The sequence below is a fragment of the Procambarus clarkii genome, chromosome 65 (genome assembly GCF_040958095.1).
Source record: "Procambarus clarkii isolate CNS0578487 chromosome 65, FALCON_Pclarkii_2.0, whole genome shotgun sequence".
NCBI classification, from domain to species: Eukaryota; Metazoa; Arthropoda; class Malacostraca; order Decapoda; family Cambaridae; genus Procambarus; species Procambarus clarkii.
Window position 1 is genome coordinate 16765837 of NC_091214.1, and position 20609 is coordinate 16786445.

The window sequence follows — 20609 nt, forward strand, 5'->3', positions numbered from 1 at the left end:
GTAAATTTTCATGCTGATTTTTGTGTCATCTACAAAGGATGATACGAAGCTGTGACTTGTATTTTTGCTTATATCTGATATGAGAATAAGGAAAAGCAGTGGTGCAAGGACTGTACCCTGAGGCACAAAACTTTTTATTGCACTTGGACCCTATTTTATATGGTTGACTGTTACTCTTTGTGTTCTGTTCGACAGAAAACTGAGTATCCAGCGACAGTAAACCGAGAATTCGAAATCTGCCATGCTCGTGTTGATATTAGTTATATTTATAGGGGTTAGGAAATCCCGCATAAAGAAGTTGTCAGGATCTTTCACTTTCATGGTGTTTATTGGAGTGCTAAGAATGTCCTCATACTGCTTTTTTTAGGATTTCACTAATGTCTTTGTCATCCTCAGTGTATGAACCTTCATTCGTACAAATATGCCCAATACTGGCAGTGGTTTTTGCTTTTGATTTTGCATATGTGAAGAAATATTTTGGGTTTTTCTTTATTTATTTCTTGAATTGCTTTATGTTTTAGTTGCCTTTCTTCAATCTGATACGAATGTTTCAGTTTCTGCTTGATTTCTTCAATCTCCCCGTTTAAATTATTACTTCTTTGTAAGGAAAGTCGTGTCTGCTTGAGCATTTCCGTTATTTTTTTCCTTCTTTTAAAGTGTTGTCTGCGTTCTCTTTCTACGTTGGATCTCTTTCTGGCTTTCCTGAAAGGAACATGTTTCAGACAGACTTTATATACTTCCTTAGTCAGTTTTTCTATTCCTTTTGTAGTATTTTTATTACTTAGTTTCCCATGGAATATTAGTTAGTTCCCTGTTTATTGTCTCCCAGTCTATCCTTTTATTATAAAAATTTAATTTACTGAATAACCCCCTTTCACTTGATCATTGTTTTAGGCCTATTCTGAGTATTGATGGTAGTTTGCACTTCAATGAGCTTGTGATCTGAGTACTGTATATGTGGTATCTGATATTGTAATGTTCCTGATTATGTCTTCATTGTTTGTAAGTGTATTGCATTACATATGAGAACATTGTGTATGTTCTACTATGTACAAATCATAAATGACATCCATATAAACAAGAGAAAACAATAAAGAAAATAATAGAGTACAAAAAAATGGAAATATTGTGGCAACTCGCGGGTCTTGATTTGTCCATGCAACTGGATTTGGGAGTCTCTAGCATAGATAACCAAGCATCTGTGATGTCACAGAGCAATTTCTCCACTTGCATATGCTAGATTGGCCAACATAAACTTTAGAGACTTGTGACAGGAATTATTCAGAACCTTGTATACCACATATGTCAGACCAATCCTTGAGTATGCAGCTCCAGCCTGGAGTCCATACCTAGTTAAACACAAGACAAAGTTAGAGAAGATTCTGAGGTATGCCACCAGACTAGTCCCAGAACTGAGAAGTATGAGGTACAAGGAAAGACTAAGGGAGCTAAACCTCACGTCCCTGGAAGACACAAAAGTAAGGGAAGACATGATCACCTGCAGCATACCTGGAGAGGGTTCTGGGAGTTCTACTCCCCGAACCCAGCCTGAGGCCAGGCTCAACTTATGATAACTTGGTCCAACAGGCTGCACCTTGGAAGGTCCTGCAGGCCAACATATCCACTACAGCCTGGTTGGTCTGGTACTTCTTGAAAGAACTTATCTAAGTGCCTCTTGAATACATCCACTTTTGTTCAGGGCATATTTATAATGCTTGCTGGGAGGGTGTTGAACAGCTGTGGACCTCTGATGCTAAGACAGTGCTCTCTGATTGTGCCTATGGCACCTCTACTCCTCACTGGTTCTATTCTGCATTTCCTTGATCCTTTGTATCCTTTGTTCTAGTAAGTTGTTATTCCATTGTGCAAATTTGGGACCTGGCCTTCAAGTATCTTACATGGATATATTATTTGATACCTCTCTCATCTTCTTTCCAAAGAGTACATTTTGAGAGCATTGAGACGGTCCCAATAATTTATATTTTTTATTGTTTCTATGTGTACCGTACATGTTCTCTGTATTCCCTCGAATTCAGAGATCTCTCCTGCTCTGAAAGGGAAAGTGAGTACCGAGCAATACTCAAGACAGGACAGCACAGTAATTTAAATATTATTAGCATTGCTGTGAGGTCTCTGGATTTGAACCTTCCTATTAATCCATCATATCATTTTCCTGGCCACCACAATATTTGCTCAGTTATGTTCACTAAATGTCAGGTTGAGAGACATCATAATTCTCGTACCTTTTACATGATGCTTTCCTTCTATCATTGTATCTGATTGTGTCCTGTGCCCTGTGTTTCATTAACTTCCTCATTTCACCATACCTAAGTACTGTACTGGGAACGTTTCACAGTTAAACATCATGTTATTTTCAGTTGTCTAATCGAAGACCTTATTAATATCTGCCTGCAGTTTTTCAGTGTCTTCTAAAGAGGAAATTTTCAGCCTGATTTTTGTATCATCTGCAAAGTATGACACAAAGCTGTGACTAGTATTTTTGTCTATATCAAAGATAAGAATGAGAAATAGCAGTGAACCTAGGACTGTGCCCTTGGGTACAGAGCTTTTCACTGTACTGTACTTGGGCTTGATCTTATTTGATTGAACGTCACTCTCTGCATTCTGTTTGACAAAGTGGAAAATCAAATGCCCTACTTTACCCGTTATTCCTAATGTTCTCATTTTATGGGCTATTTGTCACATTAGTCGAATGCCTTTGCAAAGTCTGTGTATACAACATCTGCAGCTTGCTTTTCTTCCAAGGCTTCTGTGATTTTGCCATAATGGTTGAGTAACTGTGACAGGCAGGATCTTCCCACTCTAAATCAATATTGTCCTGGATTGTGTAATTCATTATTTTCCATAAAACTAAAAATTTGATTCCTAGTCACTCTTTCAAAAACTTGTACTGTGTGTGATGTTAGTGCAACTGGTCTATAATTTTTTGCCAAAGCTTTACTACCTCCCTTGTGCAAAGGAGCTACTGTATATCTGCAAATTTAAGTACCGCACCTACAAAATTCTCAGAGGAGTTGAGAGGGTGGACAAAGACAAACTATTTAGCACGGTTGGAACATGAACAAGGGAATACAGGTGGAAACTTAGTACCTAAATGAGCCAGAGACAAAAATGGTTTTCAGTGTCAGAGTAGTTAACAAATGGAATGCATTAGGCAGTGATGTAGTGGAGGCAGATTCCATACACAGTTTCAAATGAAGATTTGATAGAGCCCAATAGGCTCAAGAATCTCTACATCAGTTGATTGACAGTTGAGAGGCAGGACCAAAGAGCCAAAGCTCAACCCCTGCAAGCACAACTAGGCGAGTACAGTACTTCAATGCAGCTAATTTTTTTTTTTTTTTAATTTCCTTTGTGTGCCCAGAGATGGGATTTTAACAATATACTGTAAGACAACAACAAAATTTGCAAATAATTTTTTTTGTGGATTTTGATAGTGTTAAACAAGCAATATCGCAATGAAAAAGTGAATAATAGTGAAGGAATATCTGGTAATCAGACTTATCCCTCCCCCCCCCCCCCAAAAAAAATATATATATAATATTTTCAAAAGAAATAGTGCAGAAGCACATAGCGAGCAATGATCTGTGATCATTGATCACAGATCATCTTTTGATCATCTGCACTCTGACCTAGGCCCAGAAGCCTGGAATTCTATATTCATCAACTATGACAGGCACTTAACATCTTTTGTACATGGAGCCTAGATAAATATGTTATCCCTGACATATTTAAAACAGTGGCGATCGCACCACTTCACAAAGGTAAAGCAGATGCAAAGAATTTTAGACTAATACCCCTAACACATCATAAAAATCTTTGAAAGAATGCTAAAAAGAGAGAGATCACAAATTGCATGGACTCACATCTACATAATCCTGGACAACACGAGTTCAAAACAGGCACTCCTGCCTCTCACAACCGCTAGATAACTATGACATGGCCTTAGATGCCATGGAAGACGAGAAAAACGCAGATGAAATATACACAGATTTTTGCCAAAGCTTTAGAAGAATGTTACATGGTGTTATTGTACACAAAATGTGCTTTAAAATAATTACTGGAAAAATAGCAAAATGGATCTTCAATTTCCTAATGAACAGAGCCCAGTGTGTAATAGTCAAGAAAGGTACTGTGATTGTTCCAGTACTTTTTCTCATTCTCATATCTGACAGAGGACACAACCTTTTGTACTGTATCATCTTTTGCAGATGACACTAGGATTTTTATGAGATAAAGAATACTGTATAGAGGACAAGGTAACCTCAAGGTGACAAAGCAAACCAATTTTCAATGAGGCACAGAAAATAATAAGTTTAATGAGGATACATTCCAGCACCTGCACTATGGCAAGAACAAAAATATAAAAACGGATGCCACATATAAAACGTAGTCAAATCACACGACAGAATGCCAGAGCAATATAAAAGATTTGGGAGTAATCAAATCAGAAGACCTTACTTTCAAAGAACACAATAAAGAACCTGTCATAACTGCAAGAAAATGACAGGTTGGCTAACAAGAACCTTTCAAACAAGAGATAACTAACTAACTACCCCATTCAAAGCTGGAGAAATTGCTGACCCAAAAAGGATGCAAAGCTTTTTTATTGATACCTGCTTGATGGGGTTCTGGGAGTTCCTCTACTCCCCAAGCCCGGCCCAAGGCCAGGTTTGACAATCCACTCAAAATAAATCCACTCAATAAATCATCTAAATTATTGGGATCACTTAAAAATTCTAAATCTGTCTTCGGTAGACTGCAAGTGGTAGCGATGCACAGTATGTAATTTACACTTGTAAAATACTAAGACAATCTGTGTTTTCTAGAGCGCAGGCGAGAGATACATAATAATCTACACGTGGATGATATTAGAGGGACTGGTTCCAAATCTGAACACAGAAATAACATCACTCGAGCCCAGTAGGTATGGCAGGATGTGCAAAATACCCCCGTTGAAAGGCAGAGATGCAATAGGTATGCTGAGGGAAAACTCTATGAATATCAGGGGCCCAAGACTTTTCAACACACTCTCACTACATGTAAAGTGCATAACTGGCCGGCCTCTCTCAGTATTCAAGAGAGAACTTGACAAACACCTCCAAGGAATACCTGATCTTACATACCTGATCACAGCCTGATCATACCTGATCACATACCTGGGGGCCTCGTAGCCTGGTGGATAGCGCGCAGGATTCGTAATTCTGTGGCGCAGGATTCGTAATTCTGTGGCGCAGGTTCGATTCCCGCACGAGGCAGAAACAAATGGGCAAAGTTTCTTTCACCCTGAATGCCCCTGTTACCTAGCAGTAAATAGGTACCTGGGAGTTAGTCAGCTGTCACGGGCTGCTTCTTGGTGTGTGTGTGTGTGTGGTGAGAGAAAAAAAAAAAAAAAAAAAAAAAAAAAGGCGGGCCGAAAGAGCAGAGCTCAACCCCCGTAAAAACACAACTAGTAAACACAACTAGTAAACACAACTAGTAAACACAGCCTTGCCAACCAGGCTGTGATTCCTGTGTCAGGCTTTGAGCAGCTGCGCCCAACAGCCTGGTTGACTAGACAACCAACCGGGAGGCTTGGTTGTCTCAAGCGGAGACTAGGCCATGGGTTTCAGACCAGGAAACTTTTTTCAATGCAAAAAAGCATTGAAAAGGCTGTTGATCCCCAGAAGCTACACAAGATAGACTGGTTCCAAATTGGCATATGGAAATAACACCACCACATGAGACCAGGAGGCATGGCAGGACATGCAAAATAGCTCCATTGAAATGCAGAGGTGCAATAAGTATACTGAAAGAGAACTATTGACATTAAAAGGCCCAAGACTTTTCTATACTTTCCCTCTACACATAAGGGGCACAACTGGCTGACCTCTCATAGTGTTCAAAAGAGAACTCCATAAACACCTCTTCAAAGGATACATGGTCAATCAGGCTGTGTCATACATCAGGCTGCGAGCAACTAGGTTGACCAGCCTGGTTAACAAGACCACCAACCAAGACGCTTGTTCAGAGACCAGGCCGTGGATACGTTAATCCTCAGACTCATTGAAAAGCAAAGGAAAGGTAAGGTACTTAGAAAGTATTATTTTTACCGAAGGCGCTGTACTCTATTATCTGGAGTTTACCTAGAGGGGGTTCCTGGAGTTCTTCTACTCCCCGAGCCCAGGGTGTGCTACACTGCTCAATTGCTCAATTTAACAAGATTTGGCTTTCTGGCTTGTGGTTTGGTCAAGCAGACTATTGGATGCGACTGCTCACAGCCTGACATATGAATCCCAGCCTGGTTGATTAGGTATCCAATAAAGATGTTTATCGAGTTCTTTGTTGAACACTACAAGAGGTTGGACAGTTATGCTCCTTATATGCAGAGGGAGTGTTGAGCTCCTTGATGTTGATGGAATTCTCTCTCAGAATGCCTATGGCACATCTGCTTTTCAATGGAGCTATTTTGCATATTCAGCCAAGCCTCCTCATCTCATGAGATGTTATTTCTGTGTACATATTTAGAACCAATCCCTCTAATATTTTCCAATTGTAGATTATGTGCCTCTCTCTTCCCCACCAGGGCTCTAGAGATCTACTGTAAATAGATTTAAATTTTAATCGTCCCAATCATTTTGATATTTTATTGATTGGATTCAAGCAGTAAAGGATCTTTGCATTCTCTGCATGTCAACAATTTCTCCAGCTTTCAATGGGGGCTGTTAGTGTGCACAAGTATTCCACCCTAGAGAGCACTAGTGACCTAAAGAGTATCACTGGTATGGCATCTCTTGTTTGAAAGGTGTCTTGTTATCTAGCCTGCCATTTTCTTGCAGTTGTGACAGCTACTTTATTGTGTTGCTTAACAATACCAATGCTTCTCTCTAAAAACATATTAAGAGCCTGTGATTGTGTTTTGTTACAATTCTTGATAAATGTGGAATTTCAGGAATTGAGGCCTGGTGCCAAGTGCATAGGCATACTGTTTACAGCTACAGTTCTTCAAGTCCCGTGGGTTAGGGTGACACCTAATATACAACTTGATGTTATCACATTTAAGAAGAATTCCTTTGGGTTATCGATCTTCAGTGTGTTTAAGAAGTTCACTGAAAATAGAATCATACTGTATCATGATTTCACTCATTTGCATGTTGTCATCTGTGAAAATTTCATCTCCCTTACACAGGGTACAATACTAAATGTAGTTTCTGTTCTTGATTTTGTATGGGTGAAATAGCATTTTGGATTCCTATTTCACTGATGGCCTTTTGCTCTCTCTGTCTCCTGGATTTTATATGATTCTTGTAGCTTAAGTTCAATCATTTCTATTTCTCAATACTGCTAACCTTCCTGGTCAAACTTGGGATAGAGGTGGGCGAGATGTTCTGTGATTTGTTTTCTTTACCTTTAGAGGGAACACTACTTATGGTCCAGCACTTTTTTTAGAAAACAATCTAGTTTTCTCTTGAAGTTGTCCATGGTTGTTCCAGCAATATTTCTTATATTCGCTGGGAGGACATTGAACAACCGTAGACCTCTGATGTTTATACAGTGTTCTCTGATTGTGCCTATGGCACCTCTGCTCTTCACTGGTTCTATTCTGCATGTTCTTCCATATCGTTCACTCCAGTACGTTGTTATTTTACTGTGTAGATTTGGTACTTGGCCCTCCAGTATCTTCCAGGTGTATATTATTTGATATCTCTCTCGTCTTCTTTCTAGTGAGTACATTTGGAGGGCTTTGAGACGATCCCAGTAATTTAGGTGCTTTATCGAGTCTATGCGTGCCGTATATGTTCTCTGTATTCCCTCTATTTCAGCAATTTCATGGGGTTCTGGGAGTTCTACTCCCCAAGCCCAGCCCGAGGCAAGCCCGGACTTGTGAGAACTAGGTTCACCAGGCTGTTACTTGGAGCAGCCCGCAAGCTCACATATCTACCACAGTCCGGTTAGTCCGGCACTTCTTTAAGAAAATTATCTAGTTTCCTCTTGAAGATGTCCACGGGTGTTCAGGCAACATTTCTTATACTTGCTGGGAGGATGTTGAACAACCGTGTACCTCTGACGTTTATTATACATCTGATGCTTGTATGTTTATTTATAATGACCTCTGTTTATTTTATAGGATGAATTGAAAATGTGGCAAAGTGAAATTAAAATTAGCCCACAGGGGATGGAAAATGCATCATGGAGGCATCTCTAATTACAATGAATTGGGGTTAGTCCCATGTAGTTTGTTGACTCAAGATTGACCTGTAATTTTATTTGTTAATATCTGTGGCTATGGTAGGCTGCTGTAACTAAAGTGCAAGCATCAAAGTACCGTATTCAGGAAAAAAACAAGCACCAGAACAAAATCTCAAACGCATGGAAAACAGAAAAGACCACAAGACACAATGGTCGACCAAATTAAAAAGATATGATATAAAAGCCATCAATGACATGTCATGGGTCATTCCATGCCAATCACAAGAAGTCGATTTCTCAACCTGACACTCTTATATTTACATGAAATTTGGTAGGGGATGGTAAGTACATACTGTACGTGGAAACTATTAGAGGGATTGGTTCCAAATCTGAACAGAGATTACACCAAATAAAACCAGTAGGCATGGCAGAATATACCCCCGCTGAAAAGCAGAAGTGCAATAGATATGCTGAGGGAGAACTCTTATCAACATCAAGGGACCAACACTTTTCAACACTGTCCCGCAACACGTAAGGGGCATAACAGGCCGGTCTCTTACAGTGTTCAAGAGAGAACGCGACAAACACCCTCAAAGAATACCTGATTGATCAGGCTGTGATTCGTATGTCAGGTAGCTATATGAAGAAACTTACACATGCAAAATTTTAGCTCTCAGCAATGCATGCTATTCACGTACTGTAGCTGGGTTACCAAAGTGATAAAAATACTACAGTATTTTATTTCCCTAAAAATAACAACTTTGCTTCTAATTGATGTAGAATCTTCATACTTTTTGTTTTAAAACTAAGGAAACATTATCTTAATTGAAAATTTTTTAAATTAAATGTTTAATTTTTCATTGCAATAATATGATATGACTTTTGCCCTTGAATATGTAAAAAAAAAAAGAATATTTAAAATAAAAATTAAAGTTTTTGGCGTTAAATCTTTATAACGTAATTTTTGTGCTAAAGGTAAAAAAAAAAGTAAAATGTTTACGTTAAATATGTTACACAGTTATGGGGTACAGGGCCCAGTGATGGAGGAGTATTTTTTTCAAATGTGAAATATACGAAATTTTTTAACAAATCTCCCGTTATTTGGCATCGTCGTGAAATTTCTTCCCAATACTGCATGTTCATGAGTGGATTTTTATGAATTTTTAAACAGTAAATGCGTGTGAGATGGGGGTCAACCGGTACTGATAACAGCAATGACACCACCTGTTTACTGGAAATCAGGGATAAAGAGATGCAAGCACTTCTCCGACTCACAAAGAAGAATAGTAGTACAGTGTAGTAAAGTCTACAAAAGTGGATATGCAGCTGGTGCCACCTGGAGGGCCAGATTTCACACATAATAATGAGTTAGTATGTATTTTATTATATATCATATAAATATATTGCCCAATGGCAATATTTGTAATGTCCCCTTGTACTAAATGCTGACAACCACTTTTGTTGTGTTTTTCTATTTTTCTCTCCTGGTCGACGACCGGGCCGCGGGGACGCTAAGCCCCGGAAGCACCACAAGGTAACCTCCTTTATTTCTATGAGGATTTTGTTGTAACCTCTACATCTTGGAGAATGCATATCCAGCACCAAGTATGTAAAGTTAGAACAAAATTAGTCAACATGTTAAATTGGTCAGCCACAGGTGGCAGAAGTTGTTGACTTTTATTTTTTGGGGGCCAATTTATTTGCAGATTTCGAACTCTATTCTCTTTCTCTCTTTAGGTTGTATAGATGAATGAGGACCAGATGAGGTCCTTATCATTTATATATATGGGCAATAAAGTTACTGTAAAATATGTTTGTTATCCCTAATCTATCCCTATATATTTTTTTTTGTGTGTGGGGAGGGGGGTATTTTTTCTTGAGTTCATTTCAACACATATTGACCTATAACTTCCACATATTTGAGTACAAATGCCAAGCAATCTTAATTAAAATTTACAAGATATGTCATAAATTTGAAGTACTATATACAATGTTGAGAACTTTAACTTCATTTTTTTGTATGAACAGAATTTTAAACTGAGACCTGATAAAAAATTCAGTGTCTGACTGATTCTCACCATTTTAGCATATGTGCAAAAGTTCTTAGTTCTAAGGTTTCCTTTTTGTTGTGTAGTCATAAAGCCATAATATTTGGAGTTATAAATTTGGCACATATTTGGATGGCCACATTGTAAAAATGTTTTACAGTAAATACTCTCAAACAATATTTTTCAAAAAAAAAAGGAACAAACAGTATATGCCATTCTGAGGCTATAATGAATAAAGTAACAATTGGTGACATTTTAATATTTTTATCATTAATTTGTAATTGTTACTTTTTTGTTTAACTTTTTTCTGTTCATGGTATGATGTTGATTCATTAGGAAAAGTTGGAGCATTTACCATGAAGATATTATTCACAAAAAAATTTAATGTGAGGAAGTTTCGGTGCACCGTCACCAGGCCCCTTAAATGCATTCTCTTTTTGGTATAAGGTTCATTTTGAAATGGCTTTGGGAACAGGAGTAAAAATGATAAAGTTCAGGTGTGTAGCAGTTAAACCCTTCTTGCACCAAAAATGAATCAGGCAAGTTCACACTGGTCTAATGTGTATCTCTGTATTTTTCAGCAGGGCTAAATTTAGCTCTTTTTTGGTACATTTAGCTCAAGTTGTTTCCCATCTAGTGCACAAAGAAATCACATTAACGTGACATATCAATGAGAAAATCAGTAGGAACCGTGAAGATTCGAACCTATGCTCTGGGTACATCGACCTCCTAAATTACAATAAAATTCTCAGCAGTAAATTAAACACATAAAAACTGACATGTGGATGACTCTTATGAAAAGTTTCTTCATAAAGCTGCCTACCTACCTTGTGGTAGCCTACCTAGTTCAGATCCCACTAAGCTTCAACTTAAAATTTATTTACTTTATTTTTTAACAGATTTAGTTTTTTTTTAAGGAGTTTCATTTGGAATCACTGATTCTCAGTCTTGGTAAAGCTTCCGTGGTGCTAGGGACTAGTACAGTATGCCTCGACACATACATCTGTAAGTTGTGAAAACTTGATAGTGTGTGGGGCAATGGTTAAAAAGTGCATTGCAACACATTTGGTATCAAATGGCACAGCAGCAGTAAAAAATAAGTAAGGTGTTACAATGGGTGATATTGTATGTTGAAATTTGTCAACAAGAGCTAAATTTGTTAGTATATGGAGTTAAAATTAAAAGTTGAAGCCGAGTCTGAATGAACACAAAAAACTATCATCTACGCCAGTTTTTATGTCAGTTTTAATAATTGCGCAGAAAATTTGATGGTAAATTAGGAACTACATGTAAGATGGAGCTAAATGTACCAAAAATTTAACTAAATTGGCAACCCTACAGAATGAGAGAGCCTATCAGCCAAGTCTGAACTTGTTTGATGCAAGAAGTGTGTAACTACTACACTCCTGTCCTTTATCATTTTTACTCTCGTTCCCAAAGCCATTTCAAAATGAAACTTATACCAGAGAGAGAAAGTATTTAACTATACAATACAGTATATGGGCAATATATATATATATATATTAATATGTATGAACAAATAAAATTCCCCAAAAATATGAAAATTCACTTTTTATATATTCTAGGTCATTTAGAAGCAGTTACGGAATTAGATTTTTTCAAGCTTATAAGTAAAATTTTTTTTGTTTTCCCTTTAGCAACCTTTCTGTACGAATATTGCTCATCACCGAGCACTAAAAATTTGCCTAAGTTACTTCACGTCCTCTACCATGTCCTCTAAAGGGAGCCGGTCGGCCGAGCGGACAGCACGCGGGACTTGTGATCCTGTGGACCTGGGTTCGATCCCAGGCACCGGCGAGAAACAATGGGCAGAGTTTCTTTCACCCTATGCCCCTGTTACCTAGCAGTAAAATAGGTACCTGGGTGTTAGTCAGCTGTCACGGGCTGCTTCCTGGGGGTGGAGGCCTGGTCGAGGACCGGGCCGCGGGGACACTAAAAGCCCCGAAATCATCTCAAGATAACCTCAAGATGTACCAAATTTCAAGTGTTTATATATCTGAGATGACTGGGTTGAGAGCCAAGACGATTTGGCATGGAATGATCCACCAGTAAAAACAAAGAGAAGCAGAAGATAGTACTAGGGATAAAGAGTAAACCCAAGCACAGGCAAGCAAGACAAATTAACAATCCATATGAAAGGCAGCCAGTACTCACAAGTCAATCAGTGGCAAATCAGTTGCCTGCAGAATGTTGAGGTAGATGCACTTGCTCACAAGCTTTTTGGAGTACTTTGCCATCAATCTGCAACAGAGAAAATATTATTCTAGCAACCAATCAAATAAGGATAAAAGAAAATGAAAATCATTGTTCTTATTAAAATAATCATAATGAGAACTCATTATGATAATCATAATGAGAACAATGGCATACCTCTGTTAAATGATTGCAGGAAATACTGGTTAAAAATAAGTACAAGCTGCTGCAGGGAAGGGGTAAGGGGTTGTTTCCGGTAGTGATAATGCAGTGTTCGTAATGGTGGTTGTAGTGGTAACAGTGGTGGTGGAGATTAAGGGGTAGGAAATGGGTCAAGAGGGAGAGGAATAGGAAGATCTATTAGATAACTTGTTTTAATTACTTAACAGTACAAGGATTGAGCTGTGTTTAAAAAGATGGTCGTTATGGACACAGCATGAAAAAAAAACTACCCAATATTTCAGTCTCTGTAGATGGTTGAAAAGTTAAAGCTTAACCCTTAAACTGCACATGGCATATATATACGACACAGGGCGCCGGGGACGATTCAAATGGACCGTAGTGTAAATGGGGTCACCTGTAGCGAAGCCAAGGGCGATTGTAAACAGACGCCATCTTGAAAAAAATCTAGTGCAGGCCTCTTTTGTCTCACAGGCCTTAGTTACCGACCACATACAATGGCGAGTGCATCACAACCCAGCATCCAACCTCGCTCAACGCACCACGCAGTCATTGACCGAAGACAAAATTACTAATGAATTGTTCAATGACGTTGATGAACCTGATATTGATGACTCGGATATAGATGAGGACTATACACTGAGGATATTGTAACAACGGATAGTGAGTGAACATGTTGGTGCTACGAGGGTGAGGTTGCCAAGAGTGTCACCCGTTACTACTCATCACCACTCAACACCACTTCATGCCAAAGCACATAGTTCATGTGTTACATTGCAAGATTATGATGATTTGATCGATGAGTCTGAAACAGGTGAATCACCATTCTCTGGTTTTAGTGATTTAGAATAGAGAATAGTTTTGCCACGCCTGCTAGTCAGTTGTGATGTTGCCAAGAGGTTTCATCGCATCAGCAGCCCGCCTGCCCAGCCAAGTGCCGCCGAATGGAACAATATGGCGACAATGAGGAACAAATCCCCTCATCTTCAATTATGTTTCCCTAATCGTCTCTTCCTGCCCTTACTGTTGCTAGACCTGCTTCAGCTCCTGGTCCACGAATTCCTCGCCGTGGTGCAGCTGTTGCCTATCGGAAGACACCACGTTTATTTGTGTGGAGTGATGGGGAAGATTTTGTTCCATCAACTTCCGCCTTTGAAAAAAAAGATGTGGGGATTACAGATCTTTTCCCCGATACAGGTGATGAAATGAGTGAAATGAACTTCTTCACTGCATATTTTGATGAGCTGCTCATGGAACATATTGTCCATGAAACGAACAGACTTGCAGCTGATCTCATTGGTGGTATGTATGAGAATTTTCACGATTACAGCGTTGGAAATAAACGGCTGTAGGTGAACTGTGTGTGTTTTTGCCATGTGTATGTTAATGAAACATTGTGTGAAACACGTAATATCCCATTATTGGAGCAAAGACAACACTGTTTCAACACTATTGTTCGTGAAATATATGTCTTGAGACCGATTTTTGATACTCCTACGGTGTCTATATTTTGCAAATAATGCAGATGAGACAGGATGATAGACTTTGGAGGGTGAGGCACGTGCTAACTGACCTTATTGGAAAGTTCAGAGATTACTACATACCAGCTCAGAAGATGGTTATTAATGAATCCTTTGTGCTTTTCATAGGACGTGCTGTCTTCAAGCAGTATATTCCCTCAAAACGCCACCGATTTGGATTGAAATTCTGTGCTCTGTGACTTTGAATCAGGAATGGTGTTACACATGATACAGTACTGTATTCGGCTACAAATGTAAACATTCCTGGTAATGACACATGGCTTCTCAGGTAGTGTGGTGAAGGCACTGCTTGCACCATATCTGAACAAGCCATGTTGAAATTCCTGGTAATGACACATGGCTTTTCAGGTAGTGTGGTGAATGCACTGCTTGCACCATATCTTAACAAGGGGCACATATTGTACATAGATAACTATTATACCAGTCCCTTGCTAATCAGGTTCTTGCATGATAATAGAACTGGAGTATGTGCATAGTAAAGCCAAAACGAAGGTAAATGCCTTTGTTTGACATTGCTATGCAAGAAGGTGATTGCGAGGTAAGAAAAAGTGGTGGAATTTTTTCAGTCTGGTGGAAAGACAGATGTGAAGTGAAGAAGTGAACATGTTGACCACCATTCACCCTGGTACAATGGTGGACAGTGGTAAGGTGAACAGAACAACAAAACAAATAATCTATAAGCCAGATTGTGTAATGGACTACAACATCAATATGCGTTTAGTCGATAAATGTCACATGATGGTGGGTGCTGTAGTGTACGGAAAACAGAAGTGGACCAAGATGATTTTCCACCTTCTTGACGTAACAATGCTGAACAGTTAAAACATTTATCTTGTGAAAACAGATAGAAAACCATGATTTTTTTTAGAAAACTATTTTTCTGTTTGTTTAGTTTTCAAGTTGTGAAACAACTACTAGGTAAGTTTGGCAAAGACACCCCTGGCATACAAAATCCATTCGGGACCCAATATTGCACCATGCTCCTGCACCCAGGCTCGCTTACAGGGAGGCCTTTCTGGTACACCAAATCAAGAAATTACCACAAACTGGATTGCGTGCAGTAGGCCAGCGCCGGTTCATTGTGTGTAACACCACACAAATGAGGCCACAGAAACGTAAATTGGTGTTAACATAGTGTTAATATAATTAGTGTTATGTTAGTGTATTAACATAGTGTTAACATAATACCCTGTACGGGTATTAACACGTGGAATACTCTAAAAGAAAATCACTAGGAACCGTGAGGAATCAAACCTATGCTCTGGGTACTCGGAAACCAAGCAAGCAAATGCCTGAAACAACTACACCATGACATGGTAAAAGAATTCCAACATGGGATTCAACTAAATCTTCTAGGGTTTCTAGGCTTCCATTGAAGACTCATGAGCCCTATGGGATCAGGGGTATCAAACAATACCCCCATGCACACTGGCTTTGTAGTCCAGGAATTCTACCTCCAATGCTTCTCTTCAAATGCACAAAGAAAACACACATTAACATGATGTCTCGTACTGATAACTAAGATGCATCATGTACCGAGAGCTAAGTACTGATTAGGCTTCTGTTTTATTTTCTACCATAGACGTGGCCATTCATTTACAATGCTAACCACCATACAGTACAGTATATACATATTGTTCTGTCCTTCATGGGCAGTTAGAGGGTTAAACATGTAGTTCAGTGGTTTATTGAACAATCAACCACCTAAGACAATTGTAGCATTTTTAAAATGCTAATCTAATCTACATATATAAAAGCATAGATATATATCTGTTCTACATAAAGCAGTGTTCAAGGCATGTTTTTACATTATGTGATTAATGTGCATTTACAAAGGTAAAATGCAATTCTGACCAGTTTACACATGCAGGGTTTACACAAATTAAGTGTGTGACATAAGGCAGGCAACTCATACAACCACCTACCAGCTGGCCCCCCCCCACCAACACTAGCCAACACCCCACTGGTCCATTGCTTCATCACCACTGACCAGAGGTATTACGTAAAAATATCTTTAGTAAAGATGTGTACAAAATGTAACATGAAATTAGATTGTCAGCAGAGCTTCCAGTGCCAACTATGTTCAGCAGCCACACACAGTAAATGTGCCAACATGACAAATAATGCAAGGAAAATTGGTCTCAGAGACCACTCTGTGTACTGGTTCTGCAAAAAGGATAATATTACTGCCTTGAAGATAATCGCAATTCTGGATAAAACCCCAGTGGAGCACAGAGAATTACTTCTAAATGCCCACACAGAAATCTCAAATGTTTTCAAACAAACTGTCCAGGACACCCAGGTACAATCTGTTTTGAAGCCAGATCCCAGCGTGGTTGTGGAGTCAGATCCCGGCGAGGTCTTGGAGCCAGAGCAGTGTGGTCTGGATGCCAGGGTCAGCCACAGTATCAGCACCAGAGTCAGATGCGATATTGGTGCCAGGATCGGGTAAAGAGAAACAAACAAAACAAGGACCCAAAACCTGCCGATATTATAAATAGGATATCTGTAAACATGGGATATCGGGAAAAACAAATGGAATATGTAAATATGATCATCCCATAAAGTGCAGAAACCTTTTAAGTACAGGTAAATGTACCAAAAGCTGTGATTTTTTTTCACCAAGAACTGTGCAAGAACTCTATAAATATGAATGAATGTTTTAACATAGAATGTCCCGCTTTTCATATAAGAGGTAACAGGCAAATAAAACCGACAAATCACTTCGATAAAAGCAGCCACAACACTTTTTACCAGGATGAGCTTTTAGCAAGAGCATAGCAAGAATGCTTTTAGCAAGAATGGCTAAAAATGTCCAGATTCTACCACCAACTTGGTCAAATGCTAGAGAGGACACAAATACAGTGGCCTCCCTACCAGAGCCTCAGATATTAACACTAAGTAAAGCATCAAGCACTTCCAAACACGATAACACTTTTATTTGCCAACATTCAGTGTATAAAAACACACAAATCTAACAAAGTTCACTTTAGCTGGCCTCCTACATAATGAAAATGCAGTGTTTGCATCCCTAGCGGAAACTCACACAAAGGACTACTGGAGAATTATGATGGTGAAATAGAATAAGAATTTCGGAGTACAGTGGCGCCTCGATTATCGAGTTTAATCCATTCCGGCGCCGAGCTTGTCATATGGAAAATTCATCTTGCAAAACAACAACAAAACTGTCGTTGGAGGTGTCCGAGAACCAGTGGGAACACTCATTAATCGAGCGAAAGCTCGTCAGTCGAGACATATTTTCTGTGAGTGGCTTGCTTGTTACTCGAAATGCTCGTAACTGGTGCTGCTCATCACTCGAGGTTCCACTGTACAATCTTTTCAGATGTAACAGGAAACACAGGTTACAGGGTAAGCCTATAAGTCTAGTCAGCCAGTACAGTACATCAAAGACACACTCACCTGTACTGAGCTGCTAAACACCACAAATGATATAGTGGAAGTGCTGATAATCAAAATAGAAATCTTAAATGTAGTTATTGTCCTTGTATACAAGTCACCGGAGGCAAATCCTCAGTACTGTAGTTTAAACACCAATATTTATTGGTGTTATATTTTACCAATGAAAATAGAACATTGCTTAGAAAACCTCACAAATTCAGCCTCAAACATAATCCTGCTTGGGGGCTTCAACCTATGGCACTTGAAATGGAAGACTTTAGCTAATAGTTATAACCGAGAGAATACCAGGAAGTAGCCTAAATGAACAGATGCAAATGACCTGCTACAGAGTGACAGATCTGTCTTAAACCAGCAAATAACAAACTAGAAAGAACACGCTTATTTCTAGTGAGAAATGAGATTCATTTTTAGTAGAAAAGAACACTGGACCTCCTTTTCACTAATAATGATAATTGATCAGAAACAATGATTACAAATACCTGTTACTCAGATCACAACTTAATTGAAGTTCTGACAAGCATGGAAAATAGACGTGCAAAACCAGTCCCAAATCCCAGTGGAAGAGAATTAAAAACTTCAATAATAAACAGATAGACTGGTAGCAAATAAACAAAGACTTCACAGAAATAAGGTGGGAAGAACTAGAAAATGCAAACCTGAACCAGTGCCTGGAAAAAAAATCTCAGTAGCACTAGAAATTTGCTCACACTGCATACCCCCTAAGAAAAAAGATGGAGATGCATATTGGAACGGGAACGGGGTTCCCTCTGATTCGAAGAAAACGAATCATGGAACAACTTGAGAGTCACACCCTATCTCAAATATGAAGAAGAAGCTAGGTAGAGAAATAGAAATGATTGGACAAATGCTACAAGAATCGTACAAAATTCAGGAGAGGCAAAGAGCACAAAAGGCCATTAGTTAAACAGAAATTCAAAATATGTTTTCTCCTATGCAAAATCAAGATAAAAAACCACATCTAGTATCGGACCCCTATGAAAGGGAGTTGGAATGTTCACTGATGACAACAAAGAAATGAGCGAAATACTGTACTGTACTGAGAAATCAGTACGACTGTTTTCAGTGAGCCACTAAACACACTGAAGATTGATCCAAATGAATTTTTCATGGATGTGATACCAACATCAAATCATGTATCAGATGTCACCCTATCCTCCCTGGATTTTGAAGAAGCCATAGATGGTATGTCTATACGTATGCACTCTGCACCAGGCAGAGGAACTCTATATTCATCAAGAACGGTAAAAAACCACTATCGCAGGCCCTTCACATTCTTTGGAGACATCCTACATACTGGCATTATCCCTGACACACTAAAAACAGCAGAGATAGCACTACTCCATAAAGGAGGAAATAATGCCGAGGCAAAAAATTACAGACCGATAGCACTAACATTACACGTCATAAAAATCTTTGAAAGTGCGCTAAGAAAATCACAAAATACATGGAATCACAGCATCTCCATAACCCTGGACAACATGGTTTTAGAAAAGGGTGCTCTTGCTTATCACAGTTGCTGGACCACTATGACATGGCCTTGGATGCCATGGAAGACAAACAAAACGCTGATGTACTTTACACAGATTTCGCAAAAGCCTTCGACAAATGTGACCATGGTGTTATTGCACACAAAATACGTTCAAAGGGAATTACCGGAAAAATAGGATCTACAATTTTATGACTAACAGAACCCAATGTGTAATAGTCAACAAAATAAAATCCGGTCCATCAACAGTGAAGAGCTCAGTCCCCTCAGGGTACTGTGCTTGCTCCAGTACTTTTTCTCATCCTCATATTGGACATAGACAAGGACACAATCTATAGTACTCTATCATCCTTTGCAGATGACACTAGGATTTTTATGAGTATACAACATAGAGGACACAGCAAACCTCCAATCAGATGTAAATCAGGTCTTTCTATAGGGGCCTGACGGCTGAGTGGACAGCAGGATTCGTATTCCTAATTCCGGGTTCGATTCCCGGCGGAAGCAAAAACAAATGGGCAGTTTCTTTCACCATGATGCCCCTGCTCACCTAGCAGTAAATAGGTACCTGGGAGTTAGACAGCTACTATGGGCTGCTTCCTGGGGATGTATAACAAAAAAGGAGGCCTAGTCAAGGACCAGGCCACGGGGATGTTAAACCCTGAAATCATATCAAGATAACCTCAAGATAGGCTAACATGGATGAAAAATTTTCTATCTCACAGACAAATGAGGGCAGTAATTGGAGACAATATATTGGACTGGAGAAATGGCGCGAGTGAGTACCGTAGGGTTCAGTTCTTGCACCGGTAATGTTCATTGTCTACATAAATGATCTACCAGAGGGAATGCAGAATTATATGAACATGTTTGCTGATGATGTAAAGATAATCGGGAAGATAAGAAACTTGGATGATTATCATGCCCTTCAAGAAGACCTGGACAAAATAAGTGTATGAAGCACCACTTGGCAAATGGAATTTAATTTGAATAAATGCCATTTTATAGACCCCACACAAACTATAAATTATGCAAGAAATCTTTAAAGAATTCTGATAGAGAGAGAGATCTAGGGGTAGTTTTAGATAGAAAACTATTACCTGAGAACCACATAAAGAACATCATGCGAGGAGCCTATTCTACATTTTCTAACTTCAGACTTGCTTTTAAATACACAGATGGCAAAACACTAAAGAAAGTGTTCACAACTTTTGTTAAACCAAAGCTGGAATATGCAGCAGTTGTATGGTGCCCATATCTTAAAAAGCACATCAACAAACTGGAAAAGGTGCAAAGACATGCAACTAAATGGTTCCCAGAACAACAACAAGAGCTACGAGTAGAGGTTAGAGGCATTAAATATGCCAAAAGTAGAAAATAGAAAAAAAAGAGTCAATATGATCACTATGTACAAAATAGTAGCGGGAATCAATAAAATTGATAGGGAAGAATTCCTGAGATCTGGAACTTCAAGAAAAGGAGGTCATAAATTTAAACTACTGTATTTAC

General features: G+C 38.9%; 1 protein-coding gene across 4 annotated transcripts in view; it reads right to left on the minus strand.

The window, feature by feature from the left end:
- Positions 1–20609, minus strand: part of LOC138354936 (enolase-phosphatase E1-like) — a 117191-nt gene that overhangs the window by 66848 nt on the left and 29734 nt on the right. For all 4 annotated transcript variants that reach the window (XM_069309453.1, XM_069309452.1, XM_069309455.1 and 1 more), the window contains exon 3: positions 12414–12500. In XM_069309453.1, the coding sequence (XP_069165554.1) occupies positions 12414–12500 (87 nt within the window). The remainder of the gene's footprint in view (positions 1–12413; positions 12501–20609) is intronic.